At 54.6% G+C, this 20010-nt stretch overlaps 3 protein-coding genes across 6 annotated transcripts in view; 2 read left to right on the top strand and 1 right to left on the bottom strand.

The window, feature by feature from the left end:
- IFNAR2 (interferon alpha and beta receptor subunit 2) overlaps positions 1-20010 on the top strand; it is an 844054-nt gene that overhangs the window by 243155 nt on the left and 580889 nt on the right. The window lies entirely within an intron of this gene.
- Positions 7402-15330, top strand: DONSON (DNA replication fork stabilization factor DONSON). 3 transcript variants are annotated; one of them, XM_079312475.1, is made up of 11 exons: positions 7402-7795; positions 8765-8842; positions 9705-9908; positions 9991-10169; positions 10836-11014; positions 12207-12321; positions 12415-12519; positions 12862-13040; positions 13109-13128; positions 14144-14338; positions 15025-15226. In XM_079312475.1, exons 1-11 carry the CDS (start codon positions 7529-7531, stop codon positions 15160-15162), a joined length of 1659 nt encoding a protein of 552 aa, XP_079168601.1. In that variant the 5' UTR covers positions 7402-7528; the 3' UTR covers positions 15163-15226. The 3 variants fall into 3 exon arrangements, with proteins under 3 accessions (XP_079168601.1, XP_079168600.1, XP_079168602.1); XM_079312474.1 differs by lacking the exon at positions 13109-13128 and having other exon boundaries at positions 12862-13060; positions 15025-15330; XM_079312476.1 differs by lacking the exon at positions 13109-13128 and having other exon boundaries at positions 9810-9908; positions 12862-13060.
- SON (SON DNA and RNA binding protein) overlaps positions 16707-20010 on the bottom strand; it is a 35981-nt gene continuing 32677 nt past the window's right edge. Inside the window, 3 exon segments of the mRNA XM_079312235.1 lie at positions 16707-18190; positions 18868-18983; positions 19067-19135. Coding sequence (XP_079168361.1) covers positions 18032-18190; positions 18868-18983; positions 19067-19135 — 344 coding nt within the window. The 3' untranslated portion in view covers positions 16707-18031.

Raw genomic sequence — 20010 nt, 5'->3', positions numbered from 1 at the left:
CCTCAGCACAAATGGTCTATGAAGCTTCTGTGACTAAAGGGTTTTTGATTCCTTTGAGCAGAATGTTCCCATCAGCAGCTTGTAAAGAAGAAGCCTTGACAAAAAAAATCTTGTCTGCCCTGCTGCACTTACAAATGTCACAAACATCTACAGGCAAACTCAGTCACTGTTGGTTTTCAACTTTAAGAAATCAAACAGGGAAAAAAAGATACTTTTATTAGTCCCTTTGTCTCCAACTCCTACCAGTAGTTACCTTTTGTTTTTGACTGCACTGAGACCAAATGCTACACTTACAGATGTTAATCCACGTTTAAAATTGTTATTCAGTTGAAGGACAGACAGAACTGGCAAGGGTGCCAGATGGGAAGGACATGGTGCTGACAGCAGGAGTTTCCCCCAGCTCTTTCCCTTCATTGAGCACTCAGGCAGTAAACCTGGTAAATCCAAGAGTCCCCAGTCTGGTGAGTCAGATGTTTGAGGTACTTTGTGTAGCTTGATGCCTTTGATATCTCCCTGTGCTGTACACTTTCATTTCTCCTCTTTTAACCTCAGCAGAGCCCAGATCTGTCTCTCCAGCATTATCCATGGTTGTGGCCCATCTGAAACTCAGCAGTGGGGAAGGAACTGCATTTTGCTTTCCTCAAATCATGAGCCTTCCTACATGCTCTGATTCAAGAGCAAAAATAATTTTTGCTCGCAACCATGTTCCTCATTTTCAATGAGGATCACTCAAACCATGGAAATAGGCACTTCAAAGCAGTGCAAATAATTGGAAACAAATTTAAAAGTTAAAAAAAAAACGAAGAACAACAAGTGACAAAACTGAGTAGGGATTTTCTAGCATTGTTTTTCTTTTATTGTCTTTTGTCAGTAGAGATGTTGCTCCTAATGACCCCTTTATTCCTTCTGAGCCACATGTATGTGTAACTACACCTTTCTAGTATTGGTTATGCCATTTTAGAGCAGTGTACAAGAGAATAGTGCAATCAGAATGGTTTTCTATCCCAAGTAGATTAAACCACTCGTTTCTTTCTCCCAAACAGACCAAACCGTGTGGGTTTAGTGTCACATCTCACACAAAGGGGCCGTGCGGCGATGCTGCCGCAGCCGAGCCAGCCCTTGGGGAAGCTCTGCGAGGGCATTTGGAAGGGCACGGACACCATTTGAGCGCCGTCTGTCTCTGCGCTCCGTGGTTGTGCTGCCCGTGCGGGCGGAGCGGGGCTGGCGGGAGCCGCGCTGCCCTCAGAGCCCCTGAGGGCGGCAGCGATGGCGGCGCCGCTCCCTCAGCGCCCGGGCCCGGCCCCGGCGGGCGGGGAGCCCTGGGCAGCGCCCTGCCGGCAGCAGGCAGCGAGCCCCGGCCCCGGGCTCTGTCCCCGCGGCGCCGCAGAGCCCAGGGGACACCTGCGAGAGCGGCTGCCATGCTCGGCCATTGGCCCGGGCCGGGCGCAGCAGCCGCCCCTGGGCTCGGGGAAGCGCAGGAGGCTCTCGCCGCGCCCCTTGTGCAGCTGGGCCGGGTGCCCGTGCACGGCCCCGGCCTCGCCTGCTGCCCCTGCCCCGCTCGGCTCCCCGTGCCCGGCAAAGGCGCCCGGGCTGCGCTCGCTGCCCCCCGGCTGGCGCTGCTGAAGGCAGGGACGAGCCCCGGGCCCGGGCAGAGCCCTGAGGGACAGCCCTGCTCCCCGGCCTCCCGCCGCACGCGGAGCCGCTGCCCACAAGGCCCTGGCACGGCCCCGGGGCCAATTGCTCGTGCCCTGGCCAGCGCAGCTGCACAGCCAGGGCTCTGCAGCCTGGGGCTGGGGCTGCCGTGTGCCAGCGGGGCCAAAGCCTCTCAGGGCTCTGGGCACAGCAGGGGCCACGAGGCCACGAGTCCGGGGCTGCTCCCAGCCAGTTCCTGCTGCTCCACTGCTCCTGGGGTGCCGCGGGTGGCCCTTGGTGACACGGGCGCTTCGTGTCATGGCCCTTTGTGATGTGGGACATGGTGGTGGCCACAGACCATTGTGACATCAGGGAGCCCCACCCTGGCCTGGGGGTATTTAAGGGGCGCAGAGGCCTGGAGTGCTCAGTCCCAGGAGCGCCACTCTGCGAGGAGGAAGCAGCTCCCAGGACCCGTCAGCGATTCAGGGCAATTGCAAATATTGCGAAGATGGAGAAGAGGCTCAACTGCCAGGCCACCCAAGGCCCACAGCTGAGCCTGCGGAGGAGGCCAACAACAACGGAAGAGGAAGGTAGGGGAGGCCAGCGGATGGAGAGGGCCAGGATCTTTGCCCTGCCAAGGGAGTCATGTCCATCCCACACATCCTCCTCACCCTTCTCCTCGCTGGTGCCCATCAAGCTGCCACCAGTGCACCCTGGGCAGCCAAAGGTGGGACCCAAATATCTTCATCCCCTCACAGACCCAGAGGTGCCGTCCTGGCGGCCACAGACAGCGCCAGTCTCTGAGGAGGAAGCAGATGCCTGGATCGCTGTGCGCTTGAAGACGGCAAAACTTGCAGAGGAGAGAGAGAAGAAGCCCAAAGCCCAGGTGACCCAAGGCCCACTGCTGAGCCTGAGGAGGAGGCTGAGAACAATGGAAGAGGAAGGCAGGGGAGACCAGCGGATGGAGAGGGCCAGGATCTTTGCCCTGCCAAGGGAGCCATCTCCATCCCACACATCCTCCACATCCTCCTCCTCCCTGGTGCCCATAAAGCTGCCAGCAGTTCACCCTGGGCAGACAAAGGTGGGACCCAGAAATTTTCATCCCATCATGGTCCCAGAGGTGCAGCCCCGGCGGCCGCAGACAGCGCCGCAGGGCAGCCGCAGCCAGGCCCTGTCCCTCTGTGGGGACACGCTGCCACCGCTGCCACTTGTGCCACGGCCGCCAGCCCTGCCCCGCCTGCTGAGCCCCAGGGACACTGAGAGCCGGGGCACAGAGCTGGGCAGGGCAGGGGAGAAGGGGCCGCAGCCACACAGCCCCGTGCCCAGGGTGCTCCTGCCCCCGCTCAGGGTGGCCCAGGAGGGCACAGCCCGTGTGTCCCCGAGCTGGCAGCTGCTGCCTGTGCCACCCATCCCCGCGGGGGCTGCAGCCATGGGGCGCAGCCTCCGGGGCACAGGGAAAGAGAGTAATGACAGCGAGCTGTGGGAAACTGGCAGTGACATGGATCTATTCCAAGAAGGCTTTGAGCTCCTTCAAGAGGACAGCGAGAGTGATGAGGAGCTGTCCCTTGTGGAAGACGACTGCGAGCTCTCTCCAGAGGACAGCACAACTGAGGAGCCGCTGTCCCCAATAGAAGAGGGCATTGAGCTCTCACCAGGGGACAGTGACAGTGAGCCAGAGCTGTCCAAAGAGGAAGTGGCCAGAGAGGTCACTTCAGGGGACAGCACAAATGAAGAGGAGCTGTCCCAGGTGCAAGAGGCCCTTGAAGTCAGTCCAGAAGACACCACAAGCGAGCAGGAGCTGTCCCCTGTGGAAGACTACAGCGAGCTCTCTCCAGAGGACAGCACAAGTGAGAAGGAGCTGTCCGATGTTCAAGAAGACATCAATGTCACTTCAGGGGGCAGCACAAGTGACGAAGAGCTGTCCCAAGTGGAAGAGGCCATTGAGGTCAGTCCAGAGGACAGGAAAAGTGACCAGCAGCTGTCCCCAGTGAAAGAGGACATTGAGCCAGAGCTGTCTGAAGAGGAAGTGGCCAGAGAGGTCACTTCAGGGGACAGCACAAATGAAGAGGAGCTGTTGCCTGTGGAAGAGGCCATTGAAGTCGGTCCAGAGGACACCACAAGCGACCAGGAGCTGACCCCTGTGGAATATGACAGCGACTTCTCTCCAGTCGACAGCACAACTGATGAGGAGCTGTCCTCAGTGGAAGAGAACATTGAGATCATTCCAGAGGACAGCAGGAGTGACAAGGAGCTGTCCCCAGGGGAAGAAGATATCGTGGTGGTTTCAGGGGACGGCACATGGGAAGAGGAGCTGTCCTCAGTGGAAGAGAACATTGAGGCAATTTCGGTGGACGGCACAAGTGACCAGGAGCTGTTCCAAATAGAAGAGACTATCGTGGCCCCTCCAAAGGACAGCCCAGCTGATGAGGAGCTGTCCTCTGTGGAAGAGAACCTTGAGGCAATTTCGGTGGACGGCACAAGTGACCAGGAGCTGTTCCAAATAGAAGAGACTATCGTGGCCCCTCCAAAGGACAGCCCAGCTGATGAGGAGCTGTCCTCTGTGGAAGAGAACCTTGAGGTAATTTCAGTGGACAGCACAAGTGACCAGGAGCTGTTCAAACTAGAACAGACCATCGTGGTTGTTCCAAAGGACAGCCCAGCTGATGAGGAGCTGTCCTCTGTGGAAGAGGCCATCGAGGTTTGTCCAGAGGACAGCACAAGTGACCAGGAGCTGTCCAAATTTGCCATCGAGCTCATCCCAGGGGACAACAAGAATGACAAGGAGCTTTCCCCAGGTGAAGAAAAACATGAAGAAGAGCCATCCCAACAGGTGAATGACTGTGACAAAGAGCTGTCCCAAGGGGATTACAACGAGGATGAGAAAATTTCCCAGGAAGGTGTCAAATATGAAGCTGAGCTGTGCTTCAGGGAAGACTGTGACATCCAAGACATGTGCCCAAGGGAAGAAAATGACTACAAACAGCTCTCCCTGTGGGAAGAATGTGAGCAGGAGGAGGTGACAAGGAGGGCCCTGCTCAGTGACATGGACAGAGATTCAATCTCATCAACTGAACGTCCAGACCTGGAGGAAATGTCAGCGCACCAGAAGGTGCTGGAATGGCTGGAAGGCAATTCCCTCAATGATTACGATGCTGAGGAGGAGGAGGAAGAGACTGAAGCTTGGATACTCCAGAAGCTGTCCAAGCTGAAAAGGCTCCAGGAGGAGCTGGAGGCCGAGCGGCACGAGCTGTTGGGCACAGGGGTGGCAGCAGAGGCAGCCCCTGCCCTGCCCAGCGCCTCTTGTGCCCCATGGAGCCCCACAGACACCGAGGTGGCAGCTGCAAGCCCGAGCAGATCTGCTGAGGAGGAGGAAGGGCCTCCCCAGGCTCTGGCGCTGCAGGACACAAAGGCAGCAGCTCCTGCTGTCCTCAGTGAGGATGGGACATCCCTGGAGCCCCTGAGCCAGGCTGTGCCGGAGCTGCAGGCGCTGGGGCAGCAGCAGCAGCAGGAGCAGCAGCAGCAGCAGCAGCAGCAGGAGCAGCAGCAACAGCAGCAGCAGCAGGAGCAGCAGCAACAGCAGCAGCAGCACCAGCAGCAGGAGCAGGAGCAGCAGCAACAGCAGCAGCAGCAGCAGCAGCAGGAGCAGCAGCAGCAGCAGCAGCAGGAACAGGAGCAGCAGCAGGAACAGGAGCAGCAGCAGCAGCAGCTGCAGGAGCAGCAGCAGCAGCGGCAGCAGCAGCAGCAGCAGCAGGAACAGGAGCAGCAGCAGGAACAGGAGCAGCAGCAGCAGCAGCTGCAGGGTGCCCTGGAGCTCTGCAGTGCTGCAGGAAGGGCAGCAGCAGCTCCCCCAGAAAGGGAAGGCAGCTCCGTGCCTGCCCCGCACAGCCCCCCCAGGAAACGCCCCTCCCGCTTCAGGCGGGCGCTGCGGGCGCTGCGGGGGCTGCTCCGCTGGCCCTGCCTGCGGCCACCGCCCGAGGAGTGACACACACCCGGAGCATGGGGGAGACACGGCGACAAAATATACAAAGAAGACAAGGAAGATGAAGACAAAGACAATAACGAAAACGAAGAAGACGAAGATGACATAGCAGATGAAGAAGATGAAGACAAAGAACAACAGGAAGACGAAGACTAAGAAGACAAAGACGGACAAGACTTATTGAAGAATCCATAGAAGAATAGTAATAAGAATTTAGAAGTACTTAGAAGAAGAGTAATAGGAATAGGAATAAGAATTTAAAAATATGTTTAAGAAGAAGAGTAATAAGATTAAGGATTTAAATATATATAGAAGAATAAGAAGAAGAAGAATAGGAAGAGGAGTAAGAATAGGAATAAGTATTTAAAAATATATAGAAGAAGCAAAGAAGAAGAGTAGTAAATAGAAGAGTAGTAAATAGAAGAGTAGTAAGAAGAAGAAGAAGCGTAAGAAGAAGAATTTAAGAATACACAAATGAAAATAAAATTTAAGGAATAAATAAAATTTGCAAATAATATGTCTTGATTATTTGCATACCTATCGATGATATAAAACAATGAATATATAATATTTTCTAATTACAATACATTACAATGTCACAACACTGTTCCATTACTGAAGAATTAGTGTATTTTCTAATAAAGTTTGTAAAGCACAATAACAGAGTCTCTGTATTTCATGCCCTGCCTCTCCGAGGTGCTGATGTGTTTTCACCCTCAGAGGCCGTTTCCCCGTGTCCTGTCCCTGTTCCCTTTGAGCAGAGCCTGACCCCACCCGGCTGCACCTCCTGGCAGGGCTACAGAAGGATTGTTCCTTTCTCAGGCCCTCTCCTCCTCCTCCTCTCTGCTTTCCAAAACCCAATAACAATCACGGAAGGATGACAAATCCCACCTGAGTGTTTGGCACGGGATGTTCACCCATTTCTTCTGCCCACAGGGACAACCAAGTGTCTCCCCCTCCCTTGCCCAATGTCCCAGAGCAGAGAGTCCCCAGGCAGCGTTCCTGTCTGTGGGAGCAGCAGGAGGGGAGTTGGAGGAGTTCTGCAGCCCTGACAGAGGGGAAGGCAGGAATTAATCCATCCTTCCTTCCTCCCTTCCTGTCTCTCTCTCCCTCTTTTCTCCACACTAAAAGGAGATTCCTGCAGTGGGAAAAGGAATCGTTCTCGGTGGAGCTGCCCTGCCCGGCTCCATCCCAGAGCGCCCGCTCTGGAGCCCAACCCAGCGGGGATTGCTCCCCTCCTGCTGCTCGGTTTCGCTTCAATGTTTCCATAATAAAGCGCATAACATAAAAAATTAACAAATTATTAAAACAAAACAAAACTCAAGCACAAGCAGTGACAAAACTGCAGATGAAAAATCTACTAAAAATATCGTTGTTCTTGTATGAAATCTTTGGTCAGTAGAGAGTTGCTTCTACCTCTTTATGACTTTTGAACCACATGTATTTCTAATTACAACTTCCTCGTATTTATACCTTTTGAACTCCATGTGCAGCAGAGGAGTGCCATGGAAAGTAGTTTTCTCTCCCAAACAGCCTAAACCATTCGTTTCTTTCTGCCGAAGAGACCGTACCCCGTGTGTTGGGTGTCCCATGGCGCAGCCCCGGCCCCGGTATCTGCACAGGGGGTTTGTCCCGGGGCAGCCGTGCGGCGATGCTGCCGCAGCCGAGCCCTGCCCTTGGGGCCGCTATCTGAGGGCATTTGGAAGGGCACGGACACCATTTGAGCACCGTCTGTCTCTGCGCTCCGTGGTTGTGCTGCCCGTGCGGGCGGAGCGGGGCTGGCGGGAGCCGCGCTGCCCTCAGAGCCCCTGAGGGCGGCAGCGATGGCGGCGCCGCTCCCTCAGCGCCGCCCCGGGGCGGAGCAGCCGCGCTTTGGCGCCAAGACGGGAGCGCGGCTCCTCCCGGCCCCGCTCGGCCATGGCCGCCCCTGCCCAGCCCGGGGACTCACCCGGCTTCAAGAAGCCTCCGGCGCTGCTGCGGCTGAAGCGCAAACGACCTGGGCGGAGGAGCGACCCCGCCGCAGAAGCCGCCGCTGCCCCGGCCCCGCGGGGCCCCTCTGCGGCCGCCCGCCGGCGCAACCCCTTCTCCAGCCTGGACAACGCTCCGCAGCGGGCGGCGACCGCCCCTCAGCCTCCGGCAGCGGCCCCGGCCGGCGGGGATCCATCGGCAGCGCCCTTCTGGCAGGTGGGTCCGAGCTCCGGCAGCAGGGTCCGCGGCTCTCAGCCCCGAGCCATTGCCCTGAGCTCTCAAACATCACCCTCAGCTCTCGGCCCTCAGCCATTGCCCCGGGCTTTCAGCCCTGAGCCATTCATTGCCCTGAGCCATTGCCCTGAGCTCTTACCCATCACCTTCACCCTCAGCTCTCGGCCCTCAGCCATTGCCCCGGGCTTTCAGCCCTGAGCCATTCATTGCCCTGAGCCATTGCCCCGAGCTCTCACCCATCACCGTCACCCTCAGCTCTCGGCCCTCAGCCATTGCCCCGTGCTCTCACCCATCACCTTCACCCTCAGCTCTCAGCCCTCAGCCATTGCCCCGTGCTCTCACCCATCACCTTCACCCTCAGCTCTCGGCCCTCAGCCATTGCCCCGTGCTCTCACCCATCACCATCACCCTCAGCTCTCAGCCCCGAGCCATTACCCCGGGCTCTCAGCCCTGAGCCATTCATTGCCCTGAGCCATTGCCCTGAGCTCTTACCCATCACCGTCACCCTCAGCTCTCAGCCCCGAGCCATTACCCCAAGTTCTCAGCCCTGAGCCTTGCCCCAATTTCTCAGCCCCGAGCCATTGTCCTGGTCTCTCAGCCCTCAGCCATTGCTCTGAGCTCTCACCCATCATCATCACCCTCATCTCTCAGCCCTCAGCCATTGCCCCAGTCCCTCAGCTGTGACCCTCAGCCATTGCCCCAAGCCCTCAGCTGTGACCCTCAGCCATTCCCCCCAGCCCTTTTCGATGCAGCCCTGGGCTCCCCCATCTCCTCCAAGGCCCTGCTGGCCTCGAGCTGTTGTTCAGCACTGGCTGCAGGTCTCCTGCTCGCCCCAGCTGGGTTTGTTTGCAGCCCAGAGGGTCACTCAGAAATGTCACTGCAAAGGCAGTTTTTAAAAAGATCAGCCCGGTGCATCCTTTGTGCTGTGCCTTATGTTGCTCTTTCGTACAGTTTTTAGAGCCAGACTGTGAAGAGAAGCCTCCCCAGAGAGCAGAGCCTGAAAGTTCTGACATCCTCTCCCTAAGCCAGGTATGGAGCAGCACTCACTTCTGAGGAGAGTTCAGCTGTTCTCAGGGCACACGGAAAGCTGAAACTGTTTCACTGGTTGGCGGCCCATCTCTGTATAAAGGAATGTACTAAAATGTCAGTAATCAAGGAAATTTCTTACACTGATGTTTCCTGTTCTGTGTCAGTCTTTTAAACCCAGCCTTCTGCCTGACCTCACTGGTGTTGTAGTTCCATGGACAGAGGTTGTCGTCTTTCAGTTTTATTAACATGTTGACTATAATTTTACTGTTTCTTAGTTTTATATGTAGTTGAGATGAGGATGTTCTTCACCAGAATAGACCTGCTTCAGCTGCTGAAATGGAGCACTGCATCAGGCACATAAGAAAGCAAGAATTCCTGAAAACCAGTCCTTGAAATTGAAACAGTTTCAACAGACATTCTGTAATGTTGTTCTAGGTACAGGAACTGAAGTTCAAACTAAATTAGAAAGATAGAAAAAAGAGAACAAACTGCCTTGGAGGTGTCCTGGGCTTTACAATCACCAGGAAAGGATAAAACGAAACAACCATTTTAGCATGGAAATTCTTGTCTTCATAAACATCAGGCTCAGGGCTTTTTTTCTTTTAATCTTTTATTTGTTCCTAGTTTATATTGTTGGAAGGACCTGTGAGTGTGAGCCCTCGTATGTGGTTTTATAGACTTTATAATATAGGCTTTATACATATACATATACATATACATATACATATATATATGTTGGTTTAATAATGGAGTGTTTTTGTTAGAATGTGGTACTGAGTTAAATAATCAAGATAACAAACTGTGCCTTTGGTTCAGCCTGTTTAATTTTCTGCGAGTTAACCGATGCTGCTTGTTTGCCCAGGACCTTCATTCACCTCTTGCTGCACCCAAAGCTCCCTCCTCACCACAAGAGGAGTTCCCCGCAGACTGGAGCATCAAAACGCGGGTTCTGTTCCTGTCCCCGCAGCCCTTCAGCTGGGCGGAGCAGCTGAAGGCGCAGGAGGAGGCGCAGGGCTTTGCTCAGCACTGCCGAGCCGCGGCGCCCTCCCTGCCCCGGAGCGTGCAGGTGAGAGCTGGCCGGGGTGGCCGAGCCGCGGCCGCTTTCCCGCCGGCTTCTCCACCCCCCTGACGCGCTGTGGGCCCTGCAGGAGCCGCGGCTGAGCTCGGAGCTGCGCTGTGCCTTCCAGCAGAGCCTGGTCTACTGGCTGCACCCCTCGCTGCCCTGGCTGCCGCTGTTCCCCCGCCTGGGCGCCGACAGGAGGATGGCTGGGCAGGCCTGCCCTTGGGCACAGGACCAGGCCCTGCAGCAAGTGCTCATGAGTGACTGGTGAGTGCAGCTGGAGTGCTGCTGGGCTGGGTAGGAGGGAGACAAAGAGGTTTGGATTAATTGTAGAATCGTTGGATTGGGAGGGACCTTAAGGATCATCACATTTCAACCCCAGCCATGGCAGGCACACCTTCCACTGTCCCAGGCTGCTCCCAGCCCGTGTCCAGCCTGGCCTTGGGCAGGCTTTATGTCTAAAAATCAGGATCTGAAGTTTTGCAGTCAATGAAAATTAGTCTATGTAATCAACAGTATGATAAATAAGGGGTATGATGCAAATCATCATGGAATGGTTGGGGGTGGGAGGGACCCTAAAGCTCATCCCAATCCCAGTCCTGCCATGGCAGAGACACTTTCCACTGTCCCAGACTGCTCCAGCCCCAATGTCCAACCTGGCCTTGGGCACTGCCAGGGATCCACCCCAGGAATTCCATCCCAGCCCCTCCCTACCCTCCCAGGGAACAATTCCTGCCCGATATCCCACCCAGCCCTGCCTTCTGGCAGTTTAAAACCATTCCCTTTCTCCTGGCGCTATTTACAGGGATAAAACCTCCCTCCCCGGCACGCTCTCAGGGGACAATCCCTTCCCAATGCTACTTTAACGCATTTATCCCCGGTGCATCAGCGGGGCGGTGCCTGCAGTGACAGCTCTGTCCCTCCCCCGGGCAGGTCCGTGAGCTTCACCTCGCTGTACAACCTGCTGCGGGCGCGGCTGTGTCCCTATTTCTACGTGTGCGCGGCGCAGTTCTCGGTGCTGTTCCGCGCCGCGGGGCTGGCGGGCAGCGCCGTGCCCACCGCCGCCATCGCGCCCACCACGCGCGGCCTGCGCCATGCCATGAGCAGCGAGGGTAAGCACACGGCTCCTCCTGCAAAGGAGTTCACAGCAGCGCCGGCGGCTCGTGTGCGAGCAGGACGCACACAGGAGCCTCTGCGGGTTCTTTCTGACCCCCGCTGACCTCAGGGTATCGCACTCCGGAGCTCTATGGGCTCCTGCTATGAGCTCTTGGCTCCTATTAGTCATCTGAAATAAGCAAAGCAGCTGATAGTTAAAAGGGTTATTTATTACCAAGCACATCGGGCTCAACAGTGCACAGACAAGCAATGGCAAAGCAGCTAGCTATAAGCAAATGGCTAAAAGCACCAATTCTCCCCAGTGCTAACTCTTATACAGGATTTTCCCAACAAACTCAGACCACCACTCCTCAACCTATTAGAATCCTAATTTCTTAGCACACCAGGTTATGTATAAACCACACATACAATCTATCTTGTTCTATCTATGAAATGTCAGCAATATTTTTACTAGAGCTCTGTTATGTCTAAGCACTGTCTACAACGTAGGGCCTGGAGCCTCCACTGAAGATATCAGTGTGTTTCCACCTTTAATAGAACTCGAGCTACTACTGTGGAATCCAGACCTTTTACTTACTAAAAGCACTACAGCTCCTACTAAAACTTACTGACTTCTACTTTATGTGTAAGTGGCTTGATATATTTCAATCCATCCAAAGGCTTTAATTTAATCCTTGCACCTTGATTCCTCCTTGAAGGATTCAGAGAATCCCCTAACTCACTGACTTCAACAGTTCATGTCCAAAAAGGAGACAGAGGAGTCCTTTTGGTTTTATTGGAATAAAGGGAGAGCCCATGGGGCATTCCCCTGGGATCTCAGATTTTTGGAGCACTCAGCCTCCTTTTATCCCAATTTCCCTCTCTCTGTCCCCACTGACTGAGGTACTTGAGAGGCACAGACTCACCTGAGATACCTGAGATTCCCCTCTAATGTACAACCCTCCCTGTTAATTTTTAATTCTTATACAATTCATATTTTTTCCCCATTGCTTCTTTCATCTTTCAATATCCAACTTCATTTCTCAGCAAACCTACAGTTTGTAAAGGGAAAGATCTTTTCCCATTCATCAATCAGTGAAATCCACCCCATTGTTTTTTTACCTCTCATTGCTGGTTTTATCTCCCAGCAGATCCACAGCTCATTTGTAAAGACAAACCTGTCCTTCCTCTCCCTCTCCTCCACCCCAGGCATAGAGTTCTCCTTACCTTTGCTGGAGGAGAGTAGAACCAGGAAACAGAAGAGCTCTGAGGAGAGTCTGGAGACAGAAAGCCCTGGAGGGGGCAGCAGTGTGGAGGATGCAGGGTGAGTAGCAGTTGTGCAGTGCTGGAGTTCAGGGGCATCTGCAGGCTCCTGCACATTTGGAAATCCCTCCTGACACTGCTCCTGTGTCTCCAGGGAACCAGCTCCCAGCGATGATGATGATGATGGAAGCTTCTCTTGGCTTGAGGAGATGGGAGTCCAAGACAAGGTGAAGAAACCTGATACTTTTTCTATCCAACTGTATCCTTCCTTTGATCTTCCAGATGTGTGCAGCAGTGCTGTGGTGCAATTTCAGTTCTGTAGAAGTTTTTGAGAATTGTTTTCCAAATATGAATCCTCACACTCCTGCATGTTATGAGATACTGCTTTTTTTTAAAGTTACTTTGCAAGTATATCTAGGATTTGAAGCCAGGATTAAGATGCTTAATATTTGAAGAACAGATCTTGATGAGGGCAAAGCTTAGTGGTGTTTGCTTTTGGGGATTTTGGTCAGATGGGATGTGTGGGGGGTTCCCTGCTCCATCTTTTTGGCCCATGGAAGCTTCCCAGTGCCCCGTGGTTTTGCCTTGACTCTGCTCTCAGGCGCAAGGAGAAGCACGAGGTGCAGGTGGATCACAGACCCGAGTCGCTGGTGCTGGTGAGGGGCAGCAACACCTTCACCCTGCTCAACTTCCTGATCAGCTGCCGCAGCCTGGTGGCCGTGGCGGGGCCGCAGGCGGGGCTGCCACCCACGCTGCTGGCCCCGGTGGCCTTCAGGGGCGGCACCATGCACACGCTCAGGGTGAGGGAGGGGACACGGGGAGGGGACACGGGGAGGGGACACGGGGAGGGACCATGCACACGCTCAAGGTGAGGGAGGGGACACCGCTGGCTCTAGGAAGGGGAGGGACGCGGTTTCCTTACCCAGGGGATCCGACTTGGTGGCGTTTCCCTCGGGCAGCACAGCGGGATTTTTGTGGCTGAAGCCTGAGTCAGGATTTTGTCTGCATGCACAGCGCGTTCCTAAATCCCTCCACAACACATCCCTGCACTGAGGTGACATCCCAGCCATCTCTTTCCTCCCCTCCTGAGAGACGAGAGGCTGAGCAGAACTGCCCCGAGGGAAAATGGTTGTTAAGATTCTCCCCAGGTCTGCTGGGGTCTCAGACTATCCCAGCCCCTGAGCTCACCAGCTGTTCCTGCCAGGAGTGGTTTGGATGGGGAGGGACCTTCGGGACCATCCCATCCCACCCCTGCCATGGCAGGGACACCTCCCACTGTCCCAGGGCTTCCCCACCTCACAGCCAACAATTCTTTCTTTTTATCTAACCCAAATTTCTTCCCACTAAGAACAGGATGAGCTACTTGTTCCACCAGAGAAGTTCACCCTGTTCTGCACTTCCCTTCCCAATCCCTTTTTAGGAGTAACCCCTCCTTCATTGCACGGGGATCTGGGAATATTGAGCAGCGTTTCTATTTCCAGTGGCTCCGCGTGTCCCACCCACGCTGCCCGAGCCGTGCCGGCTCTAACCCGTGTTGTGCCGGTTCTAACCCGTGTTGTGCTCGCACCCTGAGCGGCCGTGCCGGTTCTAACCCGTGTTGTGCCGGTTCTAACCCGTGTTGTGCCGGTTCTAACCCGTGTTGTGCCGGTTCTAACCCGTGTTGTGCCGGTTCTAACCCGTGTTGTGCCGGTTCTAACCCGTGTTGTGCCCGGTTCTAACCCGTGTTGTGCCGGTTCTAACCCGTGTTGTGCCGGTTCTAACCCGTGTTGTGCCGGCTCTAACCCGTGTTGTGCCGGCTCTAACCCGTGTTGTGCTCGCACCCTGAGCGGCCGTGCCGGTTCTAACCCGTGTTGTGCCGGCTCTAACCCGTGTTGTGCCCGCAGGCTCGCACCCTGAGCGGCCGTGCCCGGCTGCAGGGCGGCTTTGAGGACGTGTTCAGCCTGGAGGTGCTGGGGCCGGTGCTGCCGCACTCCCTGCACGCCCTGACGCTGCTGCTGGGCCCCGCTCAGCGCGGCTCCTTCCGCGCCCTGCTCAGCCCGCACGAACCCAGCGCCGCCTTCAACGCGGCACCGCCGCAGGTGAGGCACGGCCGGGACATCGCGGGCACCTCCCGCAGCCCTGCGCTCCCCTCTTTTTTTAAAAACCCCTTTTTTTTAAAACTGGTTGGGGGAAAATATTTTCCTGGAGAGAAGTAGAAAAAAACCCCTGTTTATTTAACAGGCAAAGTATATTTTAGCACAAGAATGAACAATACTAAACAGCAAAATGTTTTGCCACTCTGAAGAGGTGACAAATTTAGAGTTTTTTTGGGGGTTGTAGCTCGGTTTACTTTGTTTTCAGGGAAATGCTGCAGCCCAGCCCAGGTCAGGCCTGGTGGGCTACAGGTGTGAGCTTACAGTGCTTTTGGGGTTTTTAGTTTAGAGCAGGTTTCAGCAATTAAAAAAAAAATAAAAAAGAAAAAAACCCCACAGTTTAGGGAACTTTTTTGTTTCAGCTAGCTAGAAAAACTAAAAGTAAAGAAGAGCTTTCTCCTGCTGTCCACTGCAGACAACAGTCTGTGTGAAGGGTGTGGGGGAAGGAGTGCAGACTGATAACAAACTCTGCACCTCTTCTCTCCCCCTTCACTCCTGGGACCAGTTTTAAAGCTGTAAAACTTAAAATATTTAACATGAACAGAACAGACCACTGGGGATATAGAAGCATCACAAAGTCACCCCAAGCCAGGGGAGCTCCCCAGCCCTGACTCTGTGTGTGCCCTTGACAGGAGGGGCTGCAGCAGGAGCTGCCCCCCTGTGGGCTGCACCCCAAGACTTGGGATCAGCTGAGTCAGAGTCCCACCCTGGGGAAATCCTCCCTGCGCCTGCTGGAAATGAAGGATTACTGCTACAGCTGGAAGGTCTAGGAATGCTGCTCCCTGTGCTGGGGCAGGGCAGGGGGACACCAGGGTGTCACACACCCCCCACAGCTGCTGCACACAACACTTCCAAGGGCTGGCAACAAAGGAGGGGGAAGCCTTGGACATCTTTTTTATTGTATAAAGTGTTTTTTAAATAAAACGCGATTTTATTGGTCTGGTTTGCCCCTGGCAGGTTGGTGTTCCCCATGCACACACCTTCTGTTCCAATTTCTGCTCCTGCTTGGGGCAGAACTCAGAATAGAACCCCCCCAGATGAGCTTTAAGGTCCCTTCCAGCCCAAACCTTTGGGATCCTATGGATGGATGGAACACTTGGCAAACCCCTTCCCAGACTGTGCACAGCCCCCTGCCAGCCTTGGTGAGTGGCACCCTGGGGCTGGGGTCATCTCTGAGCTCCACTGGGGGAATGGAGGTCAGAGAGCCCCAGATGTGGCTGCAGCTGGATCCACTCCCAGAGCTCCCACACCCACCCTGGGCTCACAGGAGCCCTTTGTACAAACCAAGGGGAACAAGGGCAGGAATTCACTGACTCCTGGCAGGAGGAAAGGGAGCTCAGGGGTTGGAAGTGCCCAGGGAGGTTTGCAGTGCCCATCCCTGCAGGTGGCACGGGGAGGTGGCACTGGGGTGACAAGGTGGGGACAGGGCACAGCTGGGACTGCCTGGGCTGGGAGGGCTTTTCCAGCCCCAGAGACTCCATGGATCCCATACCTGAGAAAGGAGCTGCTGTGTGCTCCCAGCAGGGGCTGAGCAGGTGCTCTGAGTGCTCTGAGTCCCTTCTGGGGACTGTCACTCTCCCCCAGCTGTTGGGTGAGCAGATTCCTGCAGCAGGAACACCAAAGCTGAGTGGGAAGTGGAACCAACTCGTGCTGTGCTCTCCAGCCCTACTCTGATCTGGTTTTTCTCACTGGAAATGAAGCTCAGCTCTCCCTGCTGGCTCCCCTCAGGTCTGGGATCACTGAGCAGCCCCTGGGCCAGCAGAAGCTCCCTCTGCCCTCAGATCCTTTTTGTCCTGCCCCAGGGATGCAGCAGGGATGCAGTTCTGCTGATTCCAGCTCCAGCAGCAAACCCCAGCTGCTCCCAGCTCTGGATTCAGGGCTGTTCTGAAGGATTTGTGACCCCCCTCCACCTTTAAGCCATAGAATCCAGACCTTTCCTAAGAGTTATTTTTTAAATGGAGTCTTTAGTGGGACTGGATTTCTCTGCTGCTGGGGGAGAACTCAGGTTTTTACCTTACACATGGGAAACAGGGATACAGAAAAAGGAACAAAGCAAGTACAGGGGGTTGTACATTCCCAAATTTGATGGTGTCCAGCTGTGAATTCTGAGCTGCCATGGATTGCACAGAACCCTCAGCAGCTCCAAGGTCTGAGCCAGGCCACTGAGTGTGGTCAGAGCTGCTCCCAGCCCAGGGAGGAGCCAGACAGCCCCAGCACCCCCAGAGTGCCTCTTCCCACATTTCCTGGGATTCCACACCCCCCAGGCAGCTCCCAGGACAAGCTCCACACATTTAGTCAGAGAACAAAGGCGAGATGCCAAAGGGAAAAAAGTTTAATTCGAGACAACAACGTCCATGAAATGAAGATCAACTGAAGCATTTCCAGAGTGCTTGGACAGACTCAGAGGGGCTTTTCTGTCTCCAAACCAAGCCAAATTCTCTGCTGCACAGGAAGCACCAACCCTTGTCCCTGCAGAGTGAGGAGACTCCGTGTTCTGTGACTGACAGGATCCACACAGCTCCAGAATTCCTCAGCTCAGGTTCACACCTCACAAAGGCTCTTCTGGCACAAGCACCTGAACACCCAAGTGCAGGAATCCTGACAGATCCATCAGGGAGGGTGCACTGCCCCTTCCAATTCCACGTGCACACAGATCAAAGAACAATGCTTCTTAAATTAAAAATAAAATAAAAAGCAGGGAAAGCTTTCTATTAACTCTCCGCTGTCCAACTGCCCAAACTCTGGCTCAGGCTCCTTGAGGGAAGAGGATCCTTATGGAAACACTTCATTCCAAGGACTTATTTTGTAAAAGTTCAAGGTAACCAAAAACAACCAGACCTGCTCCTGCCCATCCCAAGGGCTGTTGAGAACCCTCACAGAGCCACTTCTGGATCCTGTGTGTTTCTTGCAGAAGGCATTTTGGCGTATTTAAACTCCTATTTCCTGGCTTGGCATCCATTGGAATTACTGTTTACTGACCAGGGGTGAAGATTATGAACTTGTGCTGCTTTATTGACCAAGTTGGGTACAACAATTGAAGCGTCATTCTACCCCCTCCCTCCCCCCAAATCCAGTTGTAGGTTTTGTTAAGAGTTTAAAATTGACATGAACCACAAATCCGTACGATCGGCATCAGGCAGTGGATTCACTGGTTGGGAAGAGCAGCCCCAGGCCCCTCCTGGGCCCTGCAGGGGCTGAGCTGGGCTGTGGCTCAATCTCTGTGTCCCTGCTGTTCTGGGCTGTGGCTGGCACTGGGGCAGAGCCCCAGGGTGTCCCCAGCACCTCCCACAGCCCAGGGAATTCTGCAGCCACTACAAAACTGTATCCAAGGGTCAACGTTCTGGCAGGAGAGGAACTGCAGGAGCTTCAGCCGAGGGTTTGGGTTTCTGATGCCTCCAGAGTCTGTCCTCTGATTTAGTCGTTTAAGAAATAATTACATCACTAATGTAAACAATATAAACATACCAAAAACTAAGTATGATTTAAATACATTTGGATGGTACAAAAGAAAAAAAAAAACAAAAAACCTGTGGCCGTCTGTACAGTTTTTACAAGGTGGGACTCGCCGCCGTATTTACAAGATGAGAGGGGCAAAGAGCAGGTGCTGTGCAGAGCACAGGGGCAGCAGCAGGGCCGGGCTCAGCGGTGTGAGGCACTCCTGAACATGGTGGTGTTGACCATGCTCTCCTTTGGTACCAGTCCCATGGCCTGCAGCGCTGCCGTGGCCGCCGTGGCCTTCGCGTGCTTCTTGTTAAGGCTGGCAAAGGTGGGCCTGTACTCATTGCCATTGACTCTCACCTGGCACAGGGGAACAAGGGGTTAACGGGGTGTGGCTGCTGCAGGGGCAGTTCATCTTTACCCACACGGGACCCTAAAGCTCATCCCATCCCTCCCCTGCCATGGGGACACCTCCCACTGTCCCACTGCTCCAGCCCCAGTGTCCAGCCTGGCCTTGGGCACTGCCAGGGATCCAGGGGCAGCCACAGCTGCTCTGGGAATCCATCCCAGCCCCTCCCAGGAACAATTCCTGATTCCCAACATCCCATCAAACCCTGCTCTGAAGCCATTCCCTGTGTCCTGTCCCTCCATTCCCTGTGTCCTGTCCCTCCATTCCCTGTGTCCTGTCCCTCCATTCCCTGTGTCTGTCCCTCCATTCCCTGTGTCCTGTCCCTCCCTGCCTTGTCCCCAGTCCCTCTGCAGCTCTCCTGGATCCCTCCAGGGGCCCTGAGCTCTCCCTGGAGCCTCTCCTGCCCAGGTGAGCACCCCCAGCTCTCCCAGCCTGGCTCAGATCTCCCCAGTTCCCAGTTCCAAGAGCTGCAGGGCCCCAGTTTGGCCTTTCCAGGAACAGGAACTCGCACACTCCAGCACCGAGACGGCTCCGCCATCCTCAGGCAGCCCCGGGAGGTGTTTCTATCAAACAGAAACATGGATTCATCCCTGGCCCAGGGCAGGCAGCACAGGGAGCCCAGACCCACCTTGAAGATGAAATGTTTGCGGTGATCAGGCCCACTGTCATCCACCAGCACAAACTCGGGGGGTGTCCACCTCCTCTTGTTGCAGATCTCCATCAGCGCAGACACCGGGTGCTTCCCTGCACACACACACACACACACAGAGCCCAGCTCAGCACCCAGCAGCCTCTGCAAAGGGCTTCATTCTAGAGCAGAGCCTCACCTGAAAGATCCTTCATCACCACGTAATGGCCAGACCTCTTCTGGGCCTTCTCTCCCACAGCAACAAGCCCTGCAAACAACAGAGATGTCAGAGGGGACAGTGCAGACCCAGCCAGCTCTGAACCCTCCTTCCCACTCAGCACATCCTTCCCAGAGCCTCTGAACCAGCCAGGAGAAAACTGGGAGCAACCTTACACAAGCTGGTTTTCCACAGCCTCTCTGAACAAGGGAAGATTCTCCTCCTGTTCTGTGCAGCCCAGAGTCAGCCCTGCCCTCAGGGTGCCTCAAACAAGGAGCCACTGCCGTGACCCAGGAATGTCCCTGTGTCCCCTCCTGCCAGGAGTGACACCATGGACATGGATCCCTGTGCTCTCTGAGCCCAAGCTGGGACCCCCATCCCACCTGCAAACAAAGCCCCACAGGGATGAAGGAGCACAGGCTCTCCTGGAGCCACTGGCAAACACCAAAGCTCAGCATTGCTCTTCTGAAAATCTTACAAGACCAAGAAATAATCTGAAGAATTGCCAGAAATGTCTGAAATTCCAGGGACAAACCATGAGAGAAACTCAAGTTTCTCCCCATGGATTTTGCCACTCTCAGCCTTCAACCTTTCAATATTCCTTTGTTTCTTACCTCAAGTTTTCTTGTGGTGAATAAAGACAGGGAGATACTGCAATTGCTTCCAGTGTCTTCCTGCTCCTTCAGCTTTTTTTTTGGGTGGCATTTGGGTTTCTTTTGCTTTACAGAAAATCCTTCCCTCCTTCCCAGCTATCCCAACATTCCTGCAACCCCTAAGCAGGGACTTTCCAAAGGGCACAAAGCCATCAGAGACAGTCCTTGAAGGAGAAGTTGAGGGTTTTGCCCCCTTACAGAATTTTAAACACAAATCCAGATTTTTAATTCTCCACTCCATCCCTGTCTCTGTGACCTCAGCTGGGAATTTCA

This window comes from Erithacus rubecula (assembly GCF_903797595.1).
Source record: "Erithacus rubecula genome assembly, chromosome: 1".
In the NCBI taxonomy this organism is placed as follows: domain Eukaryota; kingdom Metazoa; phylum Chordata; class Aves; order Passeriformes; family Muscicapidae; genus Erithacus; species Erithacus rubecula.
Note: the sequence above shows the minus strand (reverse complement) of the source record. Positions and strands in the feature narration are given on the sequence as shown.

Coding starts and splice junctions, on each gene's coding strand:
- DONSON (XM_079312474.1), top strand. CDS start 7,529: ATGGCCGCCCCTGCCCAGCCCGGGGACTCACCCGGCTTCAAGAAGCCT. Junction 10,170..10,835: donor CAAGTGCTCATGAGTGACTG/GTGAGTGCAGCT, acceptor TCCCCCGGGCAG/GTCCGTGAGCTTCACCTCGC. Junction 12,322..12,414: donor AGCAGTGTGGAGGATGCAGG/GTGAGTAGCAGT, acceptor CTGTGTCTCCAG/GGAACCAGCTCCCAGCGATG.